At 46.6% G+C, this 15683-nt stretch overlaps 1 protein-coding gene across 4 annotated transcripts in view; it reads left to right on the top strand.

The window, feature by feature from the left end:
* FYB1 (FYN binding protein 1) overlaps positions 1-15683 on the top strand; it is a 710353-nt gene that overhangs the window by 668365 nt on the left and 26305 nt on the right. For all 4 annotated transcript variants that reach the window (XM_078674989.1, XM_078674991.1, XM_078674987.1 and 1 more), the window contains one exon: positions 1741-1768. In XM_078674989.1, coding sequence (XP_078531115.1) covers positions 1741-1768 — 28 coding nt within the window. The remainder of the gene's footprint in view (positions 1-1740; positions 1769-15683) is intronic.

Genomic DNA, 15683 nt, shown 5'->3' with positions numbered 1-15683 from the left:
CAGGGTTTTTCCCAGGTTGTCATAGGTTTGATTTGTTTTGAGAACTCCGTATGCCTTATCAGGGGCTGGAGGAATATCGCTTGTCTAATTAGATGGCAAGCGTTATGACCTAATCAGATAACACGCTCCTGTGCCGTAGTGTGGCTTTATCAGATAACGGTTCCTGCATCATGGGGGTTTTCTGCCTCATGGGATGGCTGCTAGTTAACTTGTTAGTTTGTTAACCAGAATAGGGTCAGGAATAGGGGGATCGATACAGAACCTATAGGAATACATCACAATGTCTGCTGTTAGAACCAGCAGCAAAGGTGAAAGGTAGAACACAGAGTATGCTTGAAGCTGTAGTTTAAAAAATGAAAACTAACCCTGGGCAAAGCATTACGCTATGCTCGCGTGGTTTGCGAAGTTAGAGCAAATTCGCACTACGCGAACTGCACGTAGCACAGTGCAAGCATGCGTAGCGTAGCGTAGTGCAGCGGTCTTTTTTTGCTTGCTCGCGGTCCTCAACGTCAAGTTGGCGACCGCGAGCAAGCAAAATGACATCTTCGCCAGACTTTTTCCTTGTTCGCGATCAGCAACATCAAGTTGCCGATCGCGAGCATGGAAAATAAACCTCCCGGCGAGATTCTCAACGCGGGGAGGTCAGGTTTCTCATTGCGAGTGGTCGCGACCACTCACGATGAGAAACTACCAGTCCGCGTTGAGAAAGCTGCAGCTCGAGTAAAAATCTACTCAAGCGGCAGAAAAGTACAGCTCACACACTGTAGAAGATGCCGTTTTCAATGTTTGCACAGTGATTGTCGGCACTGTGCAATCATTGAAAACTACATTTGCACAGTGCGAACATGCTACGACGCAGTGCGCGTAGTGCTACGTGTAGCTCACGTAGTGCGAAGTGCACTTTGCGTAGCTACACGTAGCGCTACTTCGCAAACTACGCCTACCCCTAGTGAAAACGAAACCTGGATTTTCCTGCTTTTGCACTCTTTTTATAGATGAACAACCATCAGCAGAACATAGATATTTTCGGCAATATGTTTATTTTTTTGCAGGCTATAGGTAGTTATGGGAACGATAGAATCTCTCTGTGTGCTTCTACACATTCTGAGATACATTTTTAAAAAAATTTGATTTGTATTAAACTTATTCGAATATATTTTGCAACAAATATTTTTAGGCGTTTAATTTTGGACTATAGATTCTACTTTTATTCTTCATGTTTACAAACATTCTATTTCTTTCATATGATAGAGCAACACACCCTGATTGCAGCAGTCTGTGGGAAGGGTGATTGTATGGTCATGTATTATAAGGAATAAAGTAAGCTCTGTCGTGCTTTATAAGGAAATGGAAAGTCACCTTGGAGTTCCATAACCTTATAAAGGAACTACTCTGTGACTTGCAATGTCCTTATAATGTCCGGCGGGGTACTTTAGCCCATCTATAAAACATCTAAGGTATGTCCCCTTCAGACTTAATTTGGGTGTAATTTCCCATTGGCAAACAAATCGGCAATACCTGGACATATAAAGAGGGCTTACCTCTAGAACAAAGTTATCATAATATGAATTGAACTACAAATGATAACTTAAATCAAATGAAGATACCAGATCTGACATATGTTATACAGACATTATAAGCAAGGGCAGAATATTCTTATGCAAAGTTTCAGAAAGGAATTTCTAACTTTTTACACTCACAGTTTTAGTTCATTCTAATATGTTTTGATTTATCTTACAGATGGTTACGTGATGAGGAGCAACTTAGTGTAAGTATGATACAGTTTTACTTTAGTTATATTTTTTTAGTTGCACATATGACCATATAAGGTACTAGGGAGAATGGCCAGCCCATTGTCTTGAAGGATAGTTTGCTTTTACTTTTATGCTTCAGGTCTATTCCTGGTAAACGTTGGCTGGACACCATTAGATGTTTTCAGCTCGCAAATGTAGAATTGCACATGGTTGTGAGCAATAAATGTGTTTTTCAACAAGGGTTTCCAAGAAACTGCTTCAATAACAAGAACGCAGGATGGATTAATACCACATGGTGATTACTTCTTGTTACCAGTAAATACACATCCACAACACATAATCACAACGAATATGTGATGTAGCAACGCAATCAAAATGATTGCGGTATGTTACTTCGCAGTCTTTACAACGTAAGTCTTTACAATGACTTACGCTGGAAGGCGCTGGACTTAGAAGTAGTAAGATTTACTATTCCAACACCAGTCTACGTACAGTAGGGAAGGTATTGGAATAGTAAATCTTACTATTCCTTAGGTTATAGCGCCATCCAGCGCAAGTCGATGTAACGCTTGAGTTGTAACGGCTGCGTTGCAACTGCATCACGGTGTAACCACCGCAATGTAAAGGATGTTTCCCATCACTACCGCATAAGCAACATTGTTATAGTATGTAATATTATATTGATTTGTTTGGTGCTCTAATCACACAAGATAGTATCCAGCCCTTTGAGCCAGTGAGTAGGTGTGTGGTCCCCAGATGCTTATACAAAGAGCCAGGACTTCAGCTTCTTGCGGTACTTAGGAAGTGAGGAGGAGGCTCCAATTTGTTGAAGGATGTTGTTCCCTGTCTTGGGTGCGATGTAGGAGAATAAGTGACCTCCAGTTTTGCTTTTGCGGATGCAGGGATGGGTGCGAGTGAGAGTGAGGCAGAGCATAGGTGTCTGGTGGGTTGGTGAAAGTGTATGCGGCTAGTCAGGTATTCTGGTCCTGTGATGTGTAGGGCTTTGAATGTGTGCGTGAGAAGTTTGAATTGGCTGTGCTTGTGAATGAGGAGCCAGTAAAGCTTCCTGAGGTGTGGTGTGATGTGGGTGTGGCTTGGGAGCTTGGGTATGAGTCTTGCAGCAGTGTTCTGGATGGCCTGGAGTCTGTGTAGGAGTTGTTTCGTGATTCTGGCATTAAGTGTTGTTATAGTCCAGCCTGCTGGTGATAAATACTTGCGTGACAGTCAATCTGGTGTTCCTGGGCAACCATTTGAAGATTTTTTGCTGCATGCGTAGGATGTGAAAGCAGGAGGTGCACAATGCGTTGACTTGAGCCATCATGTTGAGCATGTCATCTAGGATGATCCCTAGATTTCTTGCATGGTCTGTGGGTGTGGGTGTTGGTCCTAGCTGCAATGGCCACCAGGTGAAGTCCCATGGGAAAGTCTTGTTGCCGAAGAGCAGTACTTCCATCTTGTCTGAGCCGAGATGCCGGAAGTTGGTTTGCATCCAGTCTGCTACCACGGTCATGCAGTTGGTACATTTGGTCGAGAAGTGGTTGTTTTGTCCATCAGGGAGAGAACGAGATGAGTGTCATCAGAGTAGGAGATGACAGTGATGGCTTGTGGTCAAATGATGTTGGTGAGTGGTGTCATCTATATATTGAATAGGGTGAGGCTGAGGGACAATCTCTGTGGAACTCTGCATATCAATCAAAAGAGGCAATGGAGAAGGGACTACTCCCCCTTATTGAAAACCCATTATCTTACACTATTAAGTGACTACAAAAAAGCTATTATTGAAGCCAAAACCGCCTACTTTTCAGCTAAGATTTTGGTGGCAGAGAACAAAGCAAGGGAGATTTTCACTATTGTTCATGATTTAGCTTTTTCTGAGCGGGCTATACCTAAACCCCTCCCCACCCAGTCCTTATGTGATTTGTTGAATTATTATTTTCTGGACAAAATTATTAAAATCAAGACCAATATCCCACTCCCCCTCCTACTTATGTTGCTCCTCTCCCCTCCATGGTTCAGTGCTGTCTTTTTTCAATCCCCCCCTCTTACTGAAGAAGTATTTTTGGAAACACTTCCTAAAGTAAAGTCAGGTTCTCCGGCAGACATTTGCCCGGCCCGCATTCTTCAACAGATTTATTCTGTTTGCACCCAGCCCCCGATCACTCTTCTCAATAGTTCCCTGGCGCAGGGGGTTGTGATCTCAGCTTTCAAAACTGCTACAATAGTGCCTATCCTAAAGAAACCTGGAGCAGATCCTTCCGCCCCAGTCAATTATCGCCCCATCTCCTTGCTGCCCTTTTTGGCCAAGGTGCTTGAGCGCCATGTTACATCGGCACTTAGTGCCCACGTAGAAGCAACTGGGGGCCTGGCGTCTCGTCAGGCGGGTTTTCGACCCAGGCACTCTACTGAGTCTGTCGTGGTGTCGGACCTGGATAACCTCAGGGAGGGCATGGACCAAAACAAACATCAGGCCCTGGTGCTCCTCGATCTCTCCGCCGCTTTTGATAACGGTGGACCATTCCATCTTGCTTTCACGTATCAGAGCGGCGGGAATCGGGGGCTCAGCCTTGGTCTGGCTGTCGTCCTTCCTGAGGGACCGCACCCAGGCTGTCCGGCTGGGAGATTTCACGGCAAGTCCACTCAACATCACTTGTGGTGTCCCTCAAGGCTCTTCCCTTTCCCCTCTTTTGTTTAATCTCTACATCTATCCTTTCATTTTTGCTCTTCAGCAGATGGAGGTCACCGTATATAATTATGCGGATGACCTCCAGCTCATCTTTGACCTTTCTCCTTCGTCCCATTCTCTTTCTAATTTTCAGTCTATTATGATTTTTATCCGGGACTGGATGAGCCACAACCATTTGAAACTGAACCCCGATAAAACCGAGTTGGTTCTCACCGGTGGCTCTTCCAGTCCCTGGAATTCTTTATTCTGGCCCTCGTCTTTAGGTCTCCCTCCCACCCCCTCTCCTATAGTTAAGACTTTAGGCATTAAAATGAACAATCACCTTACCCTTCACTCACAAATTAGTTATGTCGTCTCTTCTTGTTTTCTCACTCTTCGCACTACTCCCACTGTCTCCCGATTTTTCTCCCCCCTTGCACTCAAACTGATTATGTCTGCTCTAGTGATCTCCCGGCTGGACTATGCCAATGCCCTGTATAACGGCACCCCAGCCTACAGTTTAAGAAAGCTCCAACTGGTGCAAAATCAGGCGGCCCGGCTTGTGTACGGCCTGTCCCGATCCCATCACTCCACCCCGTTATTGAAGGCGCTCCACTGGCTGCCTGTCAGGGAGCGTTCCCTTTTTAAAACCGGTTGCATGGTTTTCCAGGCCCGTCAGGGCTCAGCTCCGGCTTTTATTGTTTCCCTGATAAAGGAATACGCCCCTGCCAGAGAGCTCCGGTCTTCCTCTCAGTCCCTGCTGCAGGTTCCCCGTTACAAGTGGAAGAAATGGGGAGGGGCCAATTTTTCTTTCTTGGCACCCACCTTTTGGAACTCCCTTCCCGCCCACCTGCGGTCGGCCAAACACTACTCGCTTTTCCGCAAAGGCCTAAAAACCTTCTTGTTCAATCAGGCATTTCCGCAGTAATATATTCTCTGTTCCCCTTCTGTTAACTTTGCTTCCACAGCGCCAAGAAACCGTCTAGGTGAACGCTGCGCTTTATAAGTATTTTAAATTCAAATTCAATTTCTTAGTCTCTGATGTGAAGGATGGCAGCCTGACCCTTTGGGCTCTTCCTGTGATGAAGGAACAGATCCATTTGAGAGCGGATCCTTGTATGCGAATCTTGTGGACTCTTCTGATGAGGGTGGTAGACAGTGTCGGAGGCTGTAGAGAGGTCGAACAGGATGAGGGCTGTTGTTTCTCCTCAGTCCAAGATGATTCAAATGTCATCGGTGGCCGTGATGAGTGCTGTTTTCAGTGCTGTGGTTCTTTCTGTATCCTGACTGAGTGTTGTCTAGAAGATGGTGAGGTCCGAGGTGAGTTGTGAGTGGCTAGCTGAAGGCCTTCTTAATCACTTTGACTGAATAGGGAAGCAGAGAAATGGTTCGGAAGTCACTCTATTGATTCTAGTCGGCTGTGGGCTTCTTGAGCAGGGCATTGATTTCTGCAAGTTTCCATTTATCCTGGAAAGTGGCGGACATGATGGAGGTGTTGATGATGTGGGTCAGGTGGTGCTGATTGGTGATGTTCCCAGGTTGTAGTTGTTGTGGGGGCATGGGTCTGTTGGGGCTCCTGAGTGGATGGTCTGCATGATTGCCGCTGTGATGTTTCTGGTGAAGGTTGTCCATTCAGTCAGGTGACCTTCTTGGTTGGAGTTTGGTAGGATCGTGACAAGTTCTCTGAGGTTGCGTTGGTGTGAGAAGTTACTGTAGATGTTAGAAATGTTACTGTGGAAGAAGCTGTATAGTTGCTGGGAGGCAGTGATGTTGGTGACAGTGGCTGAGGTGAGGTGAAACCTTTTAACATCGAGAAGATCTCCTGTTGGAGCTTCCTTCAATATAGTCCTTTTTTCTGGGTGGCTCTTATTTGCTGGTGATAGCTTCATAGTGCAGCCTTGTAGGTAGTTCTTTCGGTGGTGTTGTGGCTGGTTCTCCATTTAATTTGGTGTCTCTGACGTCTTGCTTTTATGATCTACTATGCTTGTTGGGTTGGATGGGAGTCTTCGCAGTTCTTGATCCAGCTATTAAACTTGTTGATGTCTTTGTCGGGGTTGTCTGTTGGGCTAGGTTGATCCGTGCTGAGGACGCTGAGCCAGTCTGCTTCTGTGATTTTACCCCAGCTGGAATGCTAAACCTGGTAGGGATGTTGACTTGAGGTATGTTGATTTGGAAGTGGATGATGGAGTGGCCAGTCCATATGAGGGGTGTTGTAGAGTTTTATTTAATGGTATGGCTTGCGGTGAAGATGGGATCCAATGTGTTGCCTGTGGTGTGTGTTGGTTCTGGGACGAGCTGGGCTAGTCTGATATTGCTCATGCTTTTGCTGAGTGCTGTGGATAAGGGGTCCTTTCGGTCTTCCATTGTCACTGGAACTAAATAGCAGTATACAAAGCGGTCTCTGGGAATACCTAAAAAACATGTACTTCCAGTTACTGTGCAGAACATGATGCCAAGTAAAAGAGACACCGTAGCTGATACTTCACAGAGAATAAGGAAGAGGATGTGATGGAGAAGGCTTGTGGGTATATTGATCTTTTATAAGTTGTTTGCATCTCATCAGCCGGCTGTGCTTTATAGGTAGCCAACCTTTGGCATCTGTCCTACATGTGGCAACACCCTGACAAGTCATGAAAACCTCTGAACCAGAGATCAAGAGCCTAGCTATGTTATTATAATCATATTCACAACACTCATTGGGGTTGGAATAATGTGTATAGTAGAAGAAAAGGAAAACAAAATCTTTTTCTTAGTGTCCCCTCACTCACCAGGGTTGCCCCACGGTGACATGCTTCATCATGGGGGGCATCCCAGTCCTCTACGGGCTGGGGCGTGCTACGACTTGCGAACTATGTAGGAGCACTTAAATTAGACTATGTGTGGTGCGAGAACTGTGATGTGATGGAGTGGGATATGTGTAAGTGATTTAAAATACCTGCCTAGTTAGCTATAAATGATTCATTCTTGCTCCTAGGTGGTAGAATTAAAAACGGGGTAGAATAAATAAGGTGCCTAAAGAACAATGAGTTTAGGTGTACCTATTAGTTCCTATCTGTCAACATGTTTCGAGCGTCCCCCAAGCTTTTCCTCAGGACTACACAGGGACCAGCCCTGTGTTCGCCACTCCTAATAATGCCCACATGAGCTAATAATGAAAAAATAGAAAATAAATCAATTCAATGCTGCAAGTGAATAAAGCATGCATCCAGTACCTACGTAAGAAAATAATCACGTGGTATCTGTAAGAAAGAACACAACATTGTGGTTAAGGGGTAGCAAGACCCCTCCAGGTATGTACATATATTTCACACACAACACATAAAACATATGATATATGCGCCATCTTATCCATGTGTATAAACAAACGTTTTGATGAAAGAAACGTGGTTAGCACCTCGTGAAAAAACCATTCATATTTCATACACACAGAACTGTTCAATTTACATATATTTTGCAGGGCCTAACTTTGCCCCATGGACTCGGAGGAATTGTATCCCATCAATCTGGTGGTTAAAAAGAAATGGGAAAAATTGGAATAACATCGAGTTAGTGGAAAAAGGCTAATTGTGGAGGCAGCGGTCCCCCTGGACCTCCGGGGTCAGCAATCCCACTTACTTGATTACAGGATACTAGAGGCCGATTCACCTACTCTCTAGCCTCCGGAGCGAATGTTAGAGAAACGGTGCCGGGAGGTTGCTTTTGTATTTTATTTCCGCATTGTCATTGTCATGGAGTAGACCGTATGGGTAGCTAAATGTTCGTGTCTCTTTCGGTGGCCATCTTGGGTGTATACCGCGCGCTGCAGTTAAACTGGCCAAATCATGGACCAAAAATAAAAATGATTGTACCATCATTTATTTCTCTTAAGGCACATTTTGAAGGGATAATGTAGAAAAAAAGTTTACCCCGTGTGCTTTTGAATGTTTCCATCTGGGTGACTGGGTGCAGTGTCGGCCATTTTGGTATTTTTTTGTGCAAAAACCATAAGATCGATGTTGGTTCGTTACTGGTAAGCTGCCTTCATAGAATTACAATATATATATTGCTTTCTACTGTGATTTTATGATCTTTAATATGGACAAACTATTTGATTTGTAGCCGTCAGCGAGTTTTAACAAGAGGATTATATTTACAGACATAGGTGCCTGGTAGTGCTTCATTGTGTGAATTGCCCCCATGGTATATCATCATTGATGCCATGAATATGAGAGCGCAATTTAAAAACCCAGCGTTGCTCTTTCTCAAACAATTTATTTTCCATGTTTGTGTGATTCTGCATGGATTCTAGAACCACCCACTGCATGTCATTGGGAGTATGACCTTGTTCCAAAAAATGTGTTGTTATTTTCGTGTTGGAATGTTTACACCTGATGTTACTTCGGTGTTCCACAATGCGTGTGCTGACCTTCCTTGTGGTCATACCAACATAGTGCAAATTGCGCGTACAGGTAATCATGTAAACCACACTTGTTGTGAAGCAATTGGAAAACGATCTAAGGTCCCAGGTGACTCCATTGTTACAAAGTACTTGTTTTGTTGCTGTGGTCAAATGACAAACACTGCAATCTGTGCATGGGTAGTGACCTGATGGTAAGAGATGTAGGAGGCGTACAGATCCTACAGAACCCATCACTTCCTTTGGACGTGTATGGACCACAAAATCTCTGAGATTTTTACCTTTTCGGTGGCTGAACATTGGCTGCGTGAAATTGAGACCACCACTATTCAGTGTTCTCCAATGTTTTTTTACAATTTTGGCTACTTGGTCAGAGGCTACATTGTAAGTTGTTATACAGATTGGTCCCCTGTTTTTGTCAGTTTTATCAGTAGTCTTGTGTTCCAAAAGGGCGTCTCTGTTATTGTTTTTTGCTCTTTTTTTAGCTTTTGATACAATGTGTTGGGGATAATTTCTCTGTAGTAGTTTGGTACTCAGGTCTTTTGCTTGTATGTTGAAATCTTGTTTCTCTGAGCAATTGCGCCTCAGGCGCAAAAACTGCCCAAAGGGCAAATTTTCCCTCAGTTGTCTAGGATGAAAACTGTTGAATCTAAGTAAACAGTTCCTAGCTGTAGGCTTAAAGTGTGTAGTTGTAGTTAATTTGCCATCTTTGGCTTGGATGTCAAGATCCAAACTGACAAAATCAAACTGTCACTTCTCTTTACCGCAGCAGTTCCTGGTACCATTTGTGAAGACCTAGTCAATCATTTTTTCCAATATTATACCTCCTTAGTAAACTCTTCGCTTACACAAGTTGTATTTCCAGACTTTTTGAATACTGGTCAATTCTCACCTCTTTTGAGAAACCATCAACTGACACCCATGACCTCAACAACTTCTGCCTGTTATGAGGTCTATCTTTCCTGCGGAAGATGATTGAAAGTTGTGTTGCTCCCCACCTTTGTTTCCACCTCTAATTGAACAATTACTTGGACACTTTTCAGTGTGGATTCAGACATGGCTGTAACACTGACATTGCACTTCTGCTAGTTGTGGATGACGCATTCCATTTCCTAGATTCCAATCAGTCCTGCTAACTTGTACTTATGAACCTCTCAACTTTACTTGATATGGTCAACCATATCTCCCTGATCAACATTCTGAAGAATTTCATGGGCATTGAAAGAGTGTTTTGAAATGGATTCTCCCCCTATCTGTCCCACCAAATTTAAATGGTTAAGATTAGCAACAGATAATCTAGCAATGCCAGTCTGCAAGAAGGGGTCCCTTGAGGCTCCATCCTTTGGTTGACTCTCTTTAATCTGTATATAGAACCACTTAGGCACAGCCTAAAAAAACTCTGGGCTACTGTGTCATCAATAAACTGATAATACCCAGATTTACCTAAAAACCATGTCCCCATCTGACAATGATGTGCTCTTTAAAACTCCTGAAAATGTTCAAAGGTGGATGTCAACTCATCACCAGAAACATAACCACTCAAAGACTGTGTTTCTAATACTCTAATCCAAAAGGTCAGTCTAGACATACAATCTTGTATCGATTTCTGTATTCTTCTCAATTGCAAACGAGTAATCATGTATTATGCTAAATCCCTGGGTAAAATCCTCGACAGCAAGCTCAACCTCATGATTTAGAGTTTGGTGATGGTTACTCCATCACACACGTAACAGATATCCCGTCCACCTTATTGCAAGTGCTTCATATCCTATGGCACTTGTAATGAGGCAGACCAGATATTTGTCACCTTTGTGATGGAGTAACCCATCCACCAAACTTTGAATCAGGCCCTTACTCTTCACTCAGATTCTTGTTTACCTGTGTCTCAGGCTCCCCTACACTACAGTAGTTGGCTTCTAACCTTCAGCCATATTATTTTAGTCTTTATTCACCTTGCATTACAACCTACTTTTATTCTGTTCTGACCCTGGCTATGGCTGGTATATTGATTTATGTTTGACTTGTTTATTTGTTAGGGTTTAATATTCATGTCTCCTTGTGGGTTCTTTTGTAAAGCGCCCCAGCGCCCTTCGGCCAAGCTTGCACTATGAAAAGCCACATATATAAATACATACTTAAATAAATAAATACATGTATTTACCTTCAGACCTGTTCAGTTGAATGAAAGATTCTCAAGCAAACAACCTAAGAGTATACTACCAGAATATTCAGGATGAAAATTTGTCCTACAAAACTAATCTGACATACAACCTTCTGTAGGTGTGCTAAGCACCTGCAGTAGGTTAATTTGTGAAAAAAGTTATTAGGAGTCCCAAAGCTTTTCTTTGGAGTCTACAGCCAGCACTGCCCAATGCCAGAGTTGCCGAAAACCAAGATTGCCCCTTGCAGCGGCTCCAATCATTCTACTTCTATCTCTTGCATGGCTTCTGGGTCAGCACCACTTTTATGTAAAGCCTTAAAAGTTTCCAAATGCAGCTTTACACTAATGCGAATAAGATCAATCCCTGCGCCATAGAAGCGCCTCGGATTAATCATGCGTGTCTGTGTTTAGAAGCCATACAGTGGTGAAGTAGAACAATGTCCACCGGCAGCCTAAAGACCCATGTCAATGCCCTTGTGGCAAAAAAAATTCCCTTTATGCCTTATAAACATAGAGAGCGACATGTACAACTCAGCTATCAAATTAAAGGCATAACTTATATTTGTAGCATCTAGAGCATGGGTACTCACAAACTTTCTCTCGGGTCCCAAATTTACAGTGTGGTTTGTGCCCGAGGGCCGCACCGGTGGGGGCGGGGTCAGTGGGGGAGGGGGCGGGGCTAGAGCAACAAAAAAAACTGTGACCATGATGTTGAACACAGGTCCTTGTAGCGGACACCTTCTTCCACTGAGCTACCAGACCCAGCATACAGTCATCGCTCTCTCTCGCTCGCTTTCTCGCTCTCGCTCTCTCCCTCTCTCTCCCTCTCTCAACCTCTCCCTCCCTCTCTCAACCTCTCTCCCTCCCTCTCTCCCTCCATCTCTCCCTGCATCTCTCCCTATTTCTCCCTCAGACTGTCTCACTACCTCTCACTCCCTCTCTCTCCCTCCCTGACTCCCTCTGTCTCGCTCACTATGACTGTCTCACTCTCTCTCTCTCTCTCTCTCTCTCTCTCTCTGTCTCCCTCTCTCTGTCTCTCTGTCTCCCTCTCTCTCCTTTTCTCTCCCTCTCTCTGTCTCCCTCACTCTGTCTCCCTCACTCTGTTGCCCTCCTCACTCTGTTGCCCTCCTCACTCTGTCGCCCTGCTCACTCTGTCGCCCTCCTCACTCTGTCGCCCTCCTCACTCTGTCGCCCTCCTCCCTCCGTCACTCTCCCCCTCCCCCTTCAGTCCCTCTGTCTGTCACCCTTCTCCCTCCCTCCTCCCTCCCTCTGTCTGTCACCCTCCTCCCTCCCTCCCTCCCCCCTCTGTCTGTCAACCTCCTCCCTCCCTCCCTCCCCCCTCTGTCTGTCAACCTCCTCCCTCCCTCCTCCCTCTGTCTGTCACCCTCCTACCGCCCTCCTCCCTCCCTCTGTCTGTCACCCTCTGTCTCCCTCCCTATCCCTTTTTCTGTCTCTCTCCCTCTCCCTTTCTCTGTCTCCCTCTCTCTCCCTTTCTCTGTCTCCCTCCCTCTCCCTCTCTTTGTCTCCCTCCCTCTCCCTTTCTCTGTCTCCCTCCCTCTCCTTGTCTCCCTCTGTCTGTCTCCCTCTGTTTCCCTCCCTCTCCCTCTCTTTTTCTCCCTCTGCCCTCTGTCTCCCTTTGTCTCCCTCCCTCTCTTTGTCTCCCTCTGTCGGTCTCCCTTTCTCTGTCTCCCTCTCCCTGCCTCCCTTTCCCTCCCTCCCTCCCTCGCTCTCCCTCTGTCTGCCCCCCTTTCCCGCCCTCCTTTCCTTCCCTCCCTCGCTCTCCCTCTATCTGCCTGCCTTTCCCTCCCTCCTTTCCTCCCCTCCCTCGCTCTCCCTGTCTGCCTCCCTTTCCCTCCCTCCCTCGCTCTCCCTCTCTCCGCCTCCCTTTCCCTCCCTCCCTCTCCCTGTCTGCCTCCCTTTCCCTCCCTCTTTCCTTCCATCCCTCGCTCTCCCTCTGTCTGCCTCCCTTTCCCTCCTCCTTTCCTTCCCTCCCTTGCTCTCCCTCTGTCTGCCTCCCTTTCCTTCCCTCCCTCGCTCTCCATTCCCTCTCCCTCCCTCTCCCTCTGTCTGTGTCTGCCTCCCTTTCCCTCCCTCCCTCCCTCTCCCTCTGTCTGCCTCCCTTTCCCTCCCTCCTTTGCTTCCCTCCCTCGCTCTCCCTCTGTCTGCCTCCCTTTCCCTCCCTCCTTTCCCTCCCTCCCTCGGTCTCCCTCTGTCTGCCTCCCTTTCCCTCCCTCCCTCGCTCTCTCTCTGTCTGCCTCCCTTTCCCTCCCTTTCCCTCCCTCGCTCTCCTCCCCCTCCCTTTCCCTCCCTCGCTCTCCCTGTCTGCCTCCCTTTCCCTCACTCCTTTCCCTCCCTCCCTCTCCCTCTGTCTGCCTCCATTTCCCTCCCTCGCTCTCCCTCTGTCTGCCTCCCTTTCCCTCCCTCCCTTGCTCTCCCTCCCTTTCCCTCCCTCCCTCACTCTCCCTCTGTCTGTGTCTGCCTCCCTTTCCCTCCCTCCCTCACTCTCCCTGTCTGTGTCTGTCTCCCTTTCCCTCCCTCCTTTCCCTCCCTTCCTCGCTCTCCCTCTGCCGCCCTTTCCCTCCCTCTCCCTGCTTTTCCCTCCCTTGCTCTCCCCCCTCAATTTCCCTCCATCCCTCGCTCTCCCTCTGTCTGCCTCCCTTTCCCTCCCTCCCTCGCTCTCCCTCGCTCTCCCACCCTTTCCCTCCCTCCCTTCTTCGCTCTCCCTCCCCCTACTTTTCCCTCCCTCCCTGTCTCCCTCCCTCCACATCCCTCCTTCGCTCTCGCTCCCTCTGTCTGCGTCTGCCTCCCTTTCCCTCCCTCCCTCGCTCTCCCTCCCTTTCCCTCCCTCCCTCGCTCTCTCTCCCTCTCCCTCCCTCGCTCTCCCTCTGTCTCTCTCCCTTTCCCTCCCTCCCTCCCTCCGTCTCCCTCCCTCTACCTCCCTCTGTTACCCTCTTCATCTCACCCTGCTTGTGTGTGCCCGGGCTGAGACAGCTTCCTGGAACAAACACACACAGCCGCACCCGAGCACTTCACAGGTCTTTAAAAAACCATTTGTATGTTAATGAGGCTTTTGTATTTCACCTCTTAGCGCCCCTGCAGCTGAACAATGACTATCACTGGAATGCCCGGCCCCCACAGAGCAGCAGAGTCTTTCAGAGTCACGGTGCGCAGTGTTTGCTGACACTCTTTATTTTTTATGTATTTTTTTTAAAACAAAGGTAAATTGTCTGCAAGGTCCGCGGGCCACCAGAGAAGGCTTGCCGGGCCGCTGGCAGCTCGCAGGCTGTACTATGAGTACCCCTGAGCTAGAGACTCACGACCTGGCTCTTCGACGGAGACACAGCACCCAGAAACCCCTGGGGTGACAGTTGTTGCGCTTTACAAATGCTGTTTGATTGACTGAATGATCTTCAAATATAGAACAAACTGATATATTAACTTTGTAATATATAAAACATATTGTTCTTGCTTTTTGTTTTTCAGTATTAGTTGTAATCAGACATACATTATAGCAGCTTATTACATTTAAGTGATCCATAACACAGACATATACAAAGTCTGAAGATATGACATCAAGCCTCTGGTGCTACAGCTGCAGATTTAAGTAGTTTAGGTTAAAAATACCACTGAAAAACCAAGCGAAACATGTTTTATTTATAAGTAAACATGGGATCACACAATGGCATGTGTAGGATTACTTTTCACCCACTGTAGCAGTCAGAACCTTTGCACAAGGCATACATGAACCCTTACGGGAACAGTACAAACAGCTGCATTTTGTGACTATTATACCACCATAATGACATCCAAAGAAATGCCCATTTTCTCTGCATTTATAGACACCCTATGGCTGAAAGGAAAGGAGTACCACATCAAAGGCATTGAAATGTCACACATGGGCCCGCTGGGAATGTATAAATGCCATTCTAAGCAGAATGGAGCATTGCCAGCTATGGGTGCATAAATACTGTTGTCTTTCTGGTGGAGGCGTGGTGGAGGCAGGAAGATGACAAAATACCCTCTGACTGGGTATTGGGTGGTGGTGTGCCATGGCCTGTCACATACCTGGGCATTGTTGCATGGGTGACCACTTTCACACTGAAGCGGCTAAGGACTCTCTCGGCACAGGTGTTAATTGTCACAGCAGAAGGATGGACTGACGCTCTGTGCATCTGCAGGGCTGTGCTTATGCATCTGGAATCGGCAGCCTGTTGTTTCGTGTTCTGTGTAGGAGCCAGACTGGAGCTGAGGTGGTCCACCCTGCATATTGTGCGGCATGCACACCTGCCTTGACAAAGAGAGAGGGGCACTTGGACTGACCAGTTCCATGCTACAGTGGCCTCAAAAAGAACTGACTGGGGTGGCTCCGATGGGTAAAGCCAGGCCGATGCCACAGCCCCCTCAGGCGACGAGGAGGTTGAGTGACAGGCTGGTCGGTCTCCAGAGTTTTTGAGAAAAAAGAGATGAGAAGCTTGATTAATGCTACTGTTACCACCATGGTACTCAGGAAAGAGCGCTCCGCACCAGACAACACCTGAACCGTTTCAGAGCTATAACCAGCAGTCTTGGACAGGTATATACAACGCCACAGCGTTTTCGTTACGCCATCTCTGGCGACCCCATTCTGTATTGTGTCTCATTTTTAGCCCTCAGCTGCAGACAGCTGTAGCTGCATGTTGAAGACCTATTGTTGCCAACACATTACCTGTA

Source organism: Lissotriton helveticus, chromosome 2_1 (assembly GCF_964261635.1).
Source record: "Lissotriton helveticus chromosome 2_1, aLisHel1.1, whole genome shotgun sequence".
Taxonomy (NCBI): Eukaryota; Metazoa; Chordata; class Amphibia; order Caudata; family Salamandridae; genus Lissotriton; species Lissotriton helveticus.
This window is presented reverse-complemented; position numbering and strand designations above follow the sequence as displayed.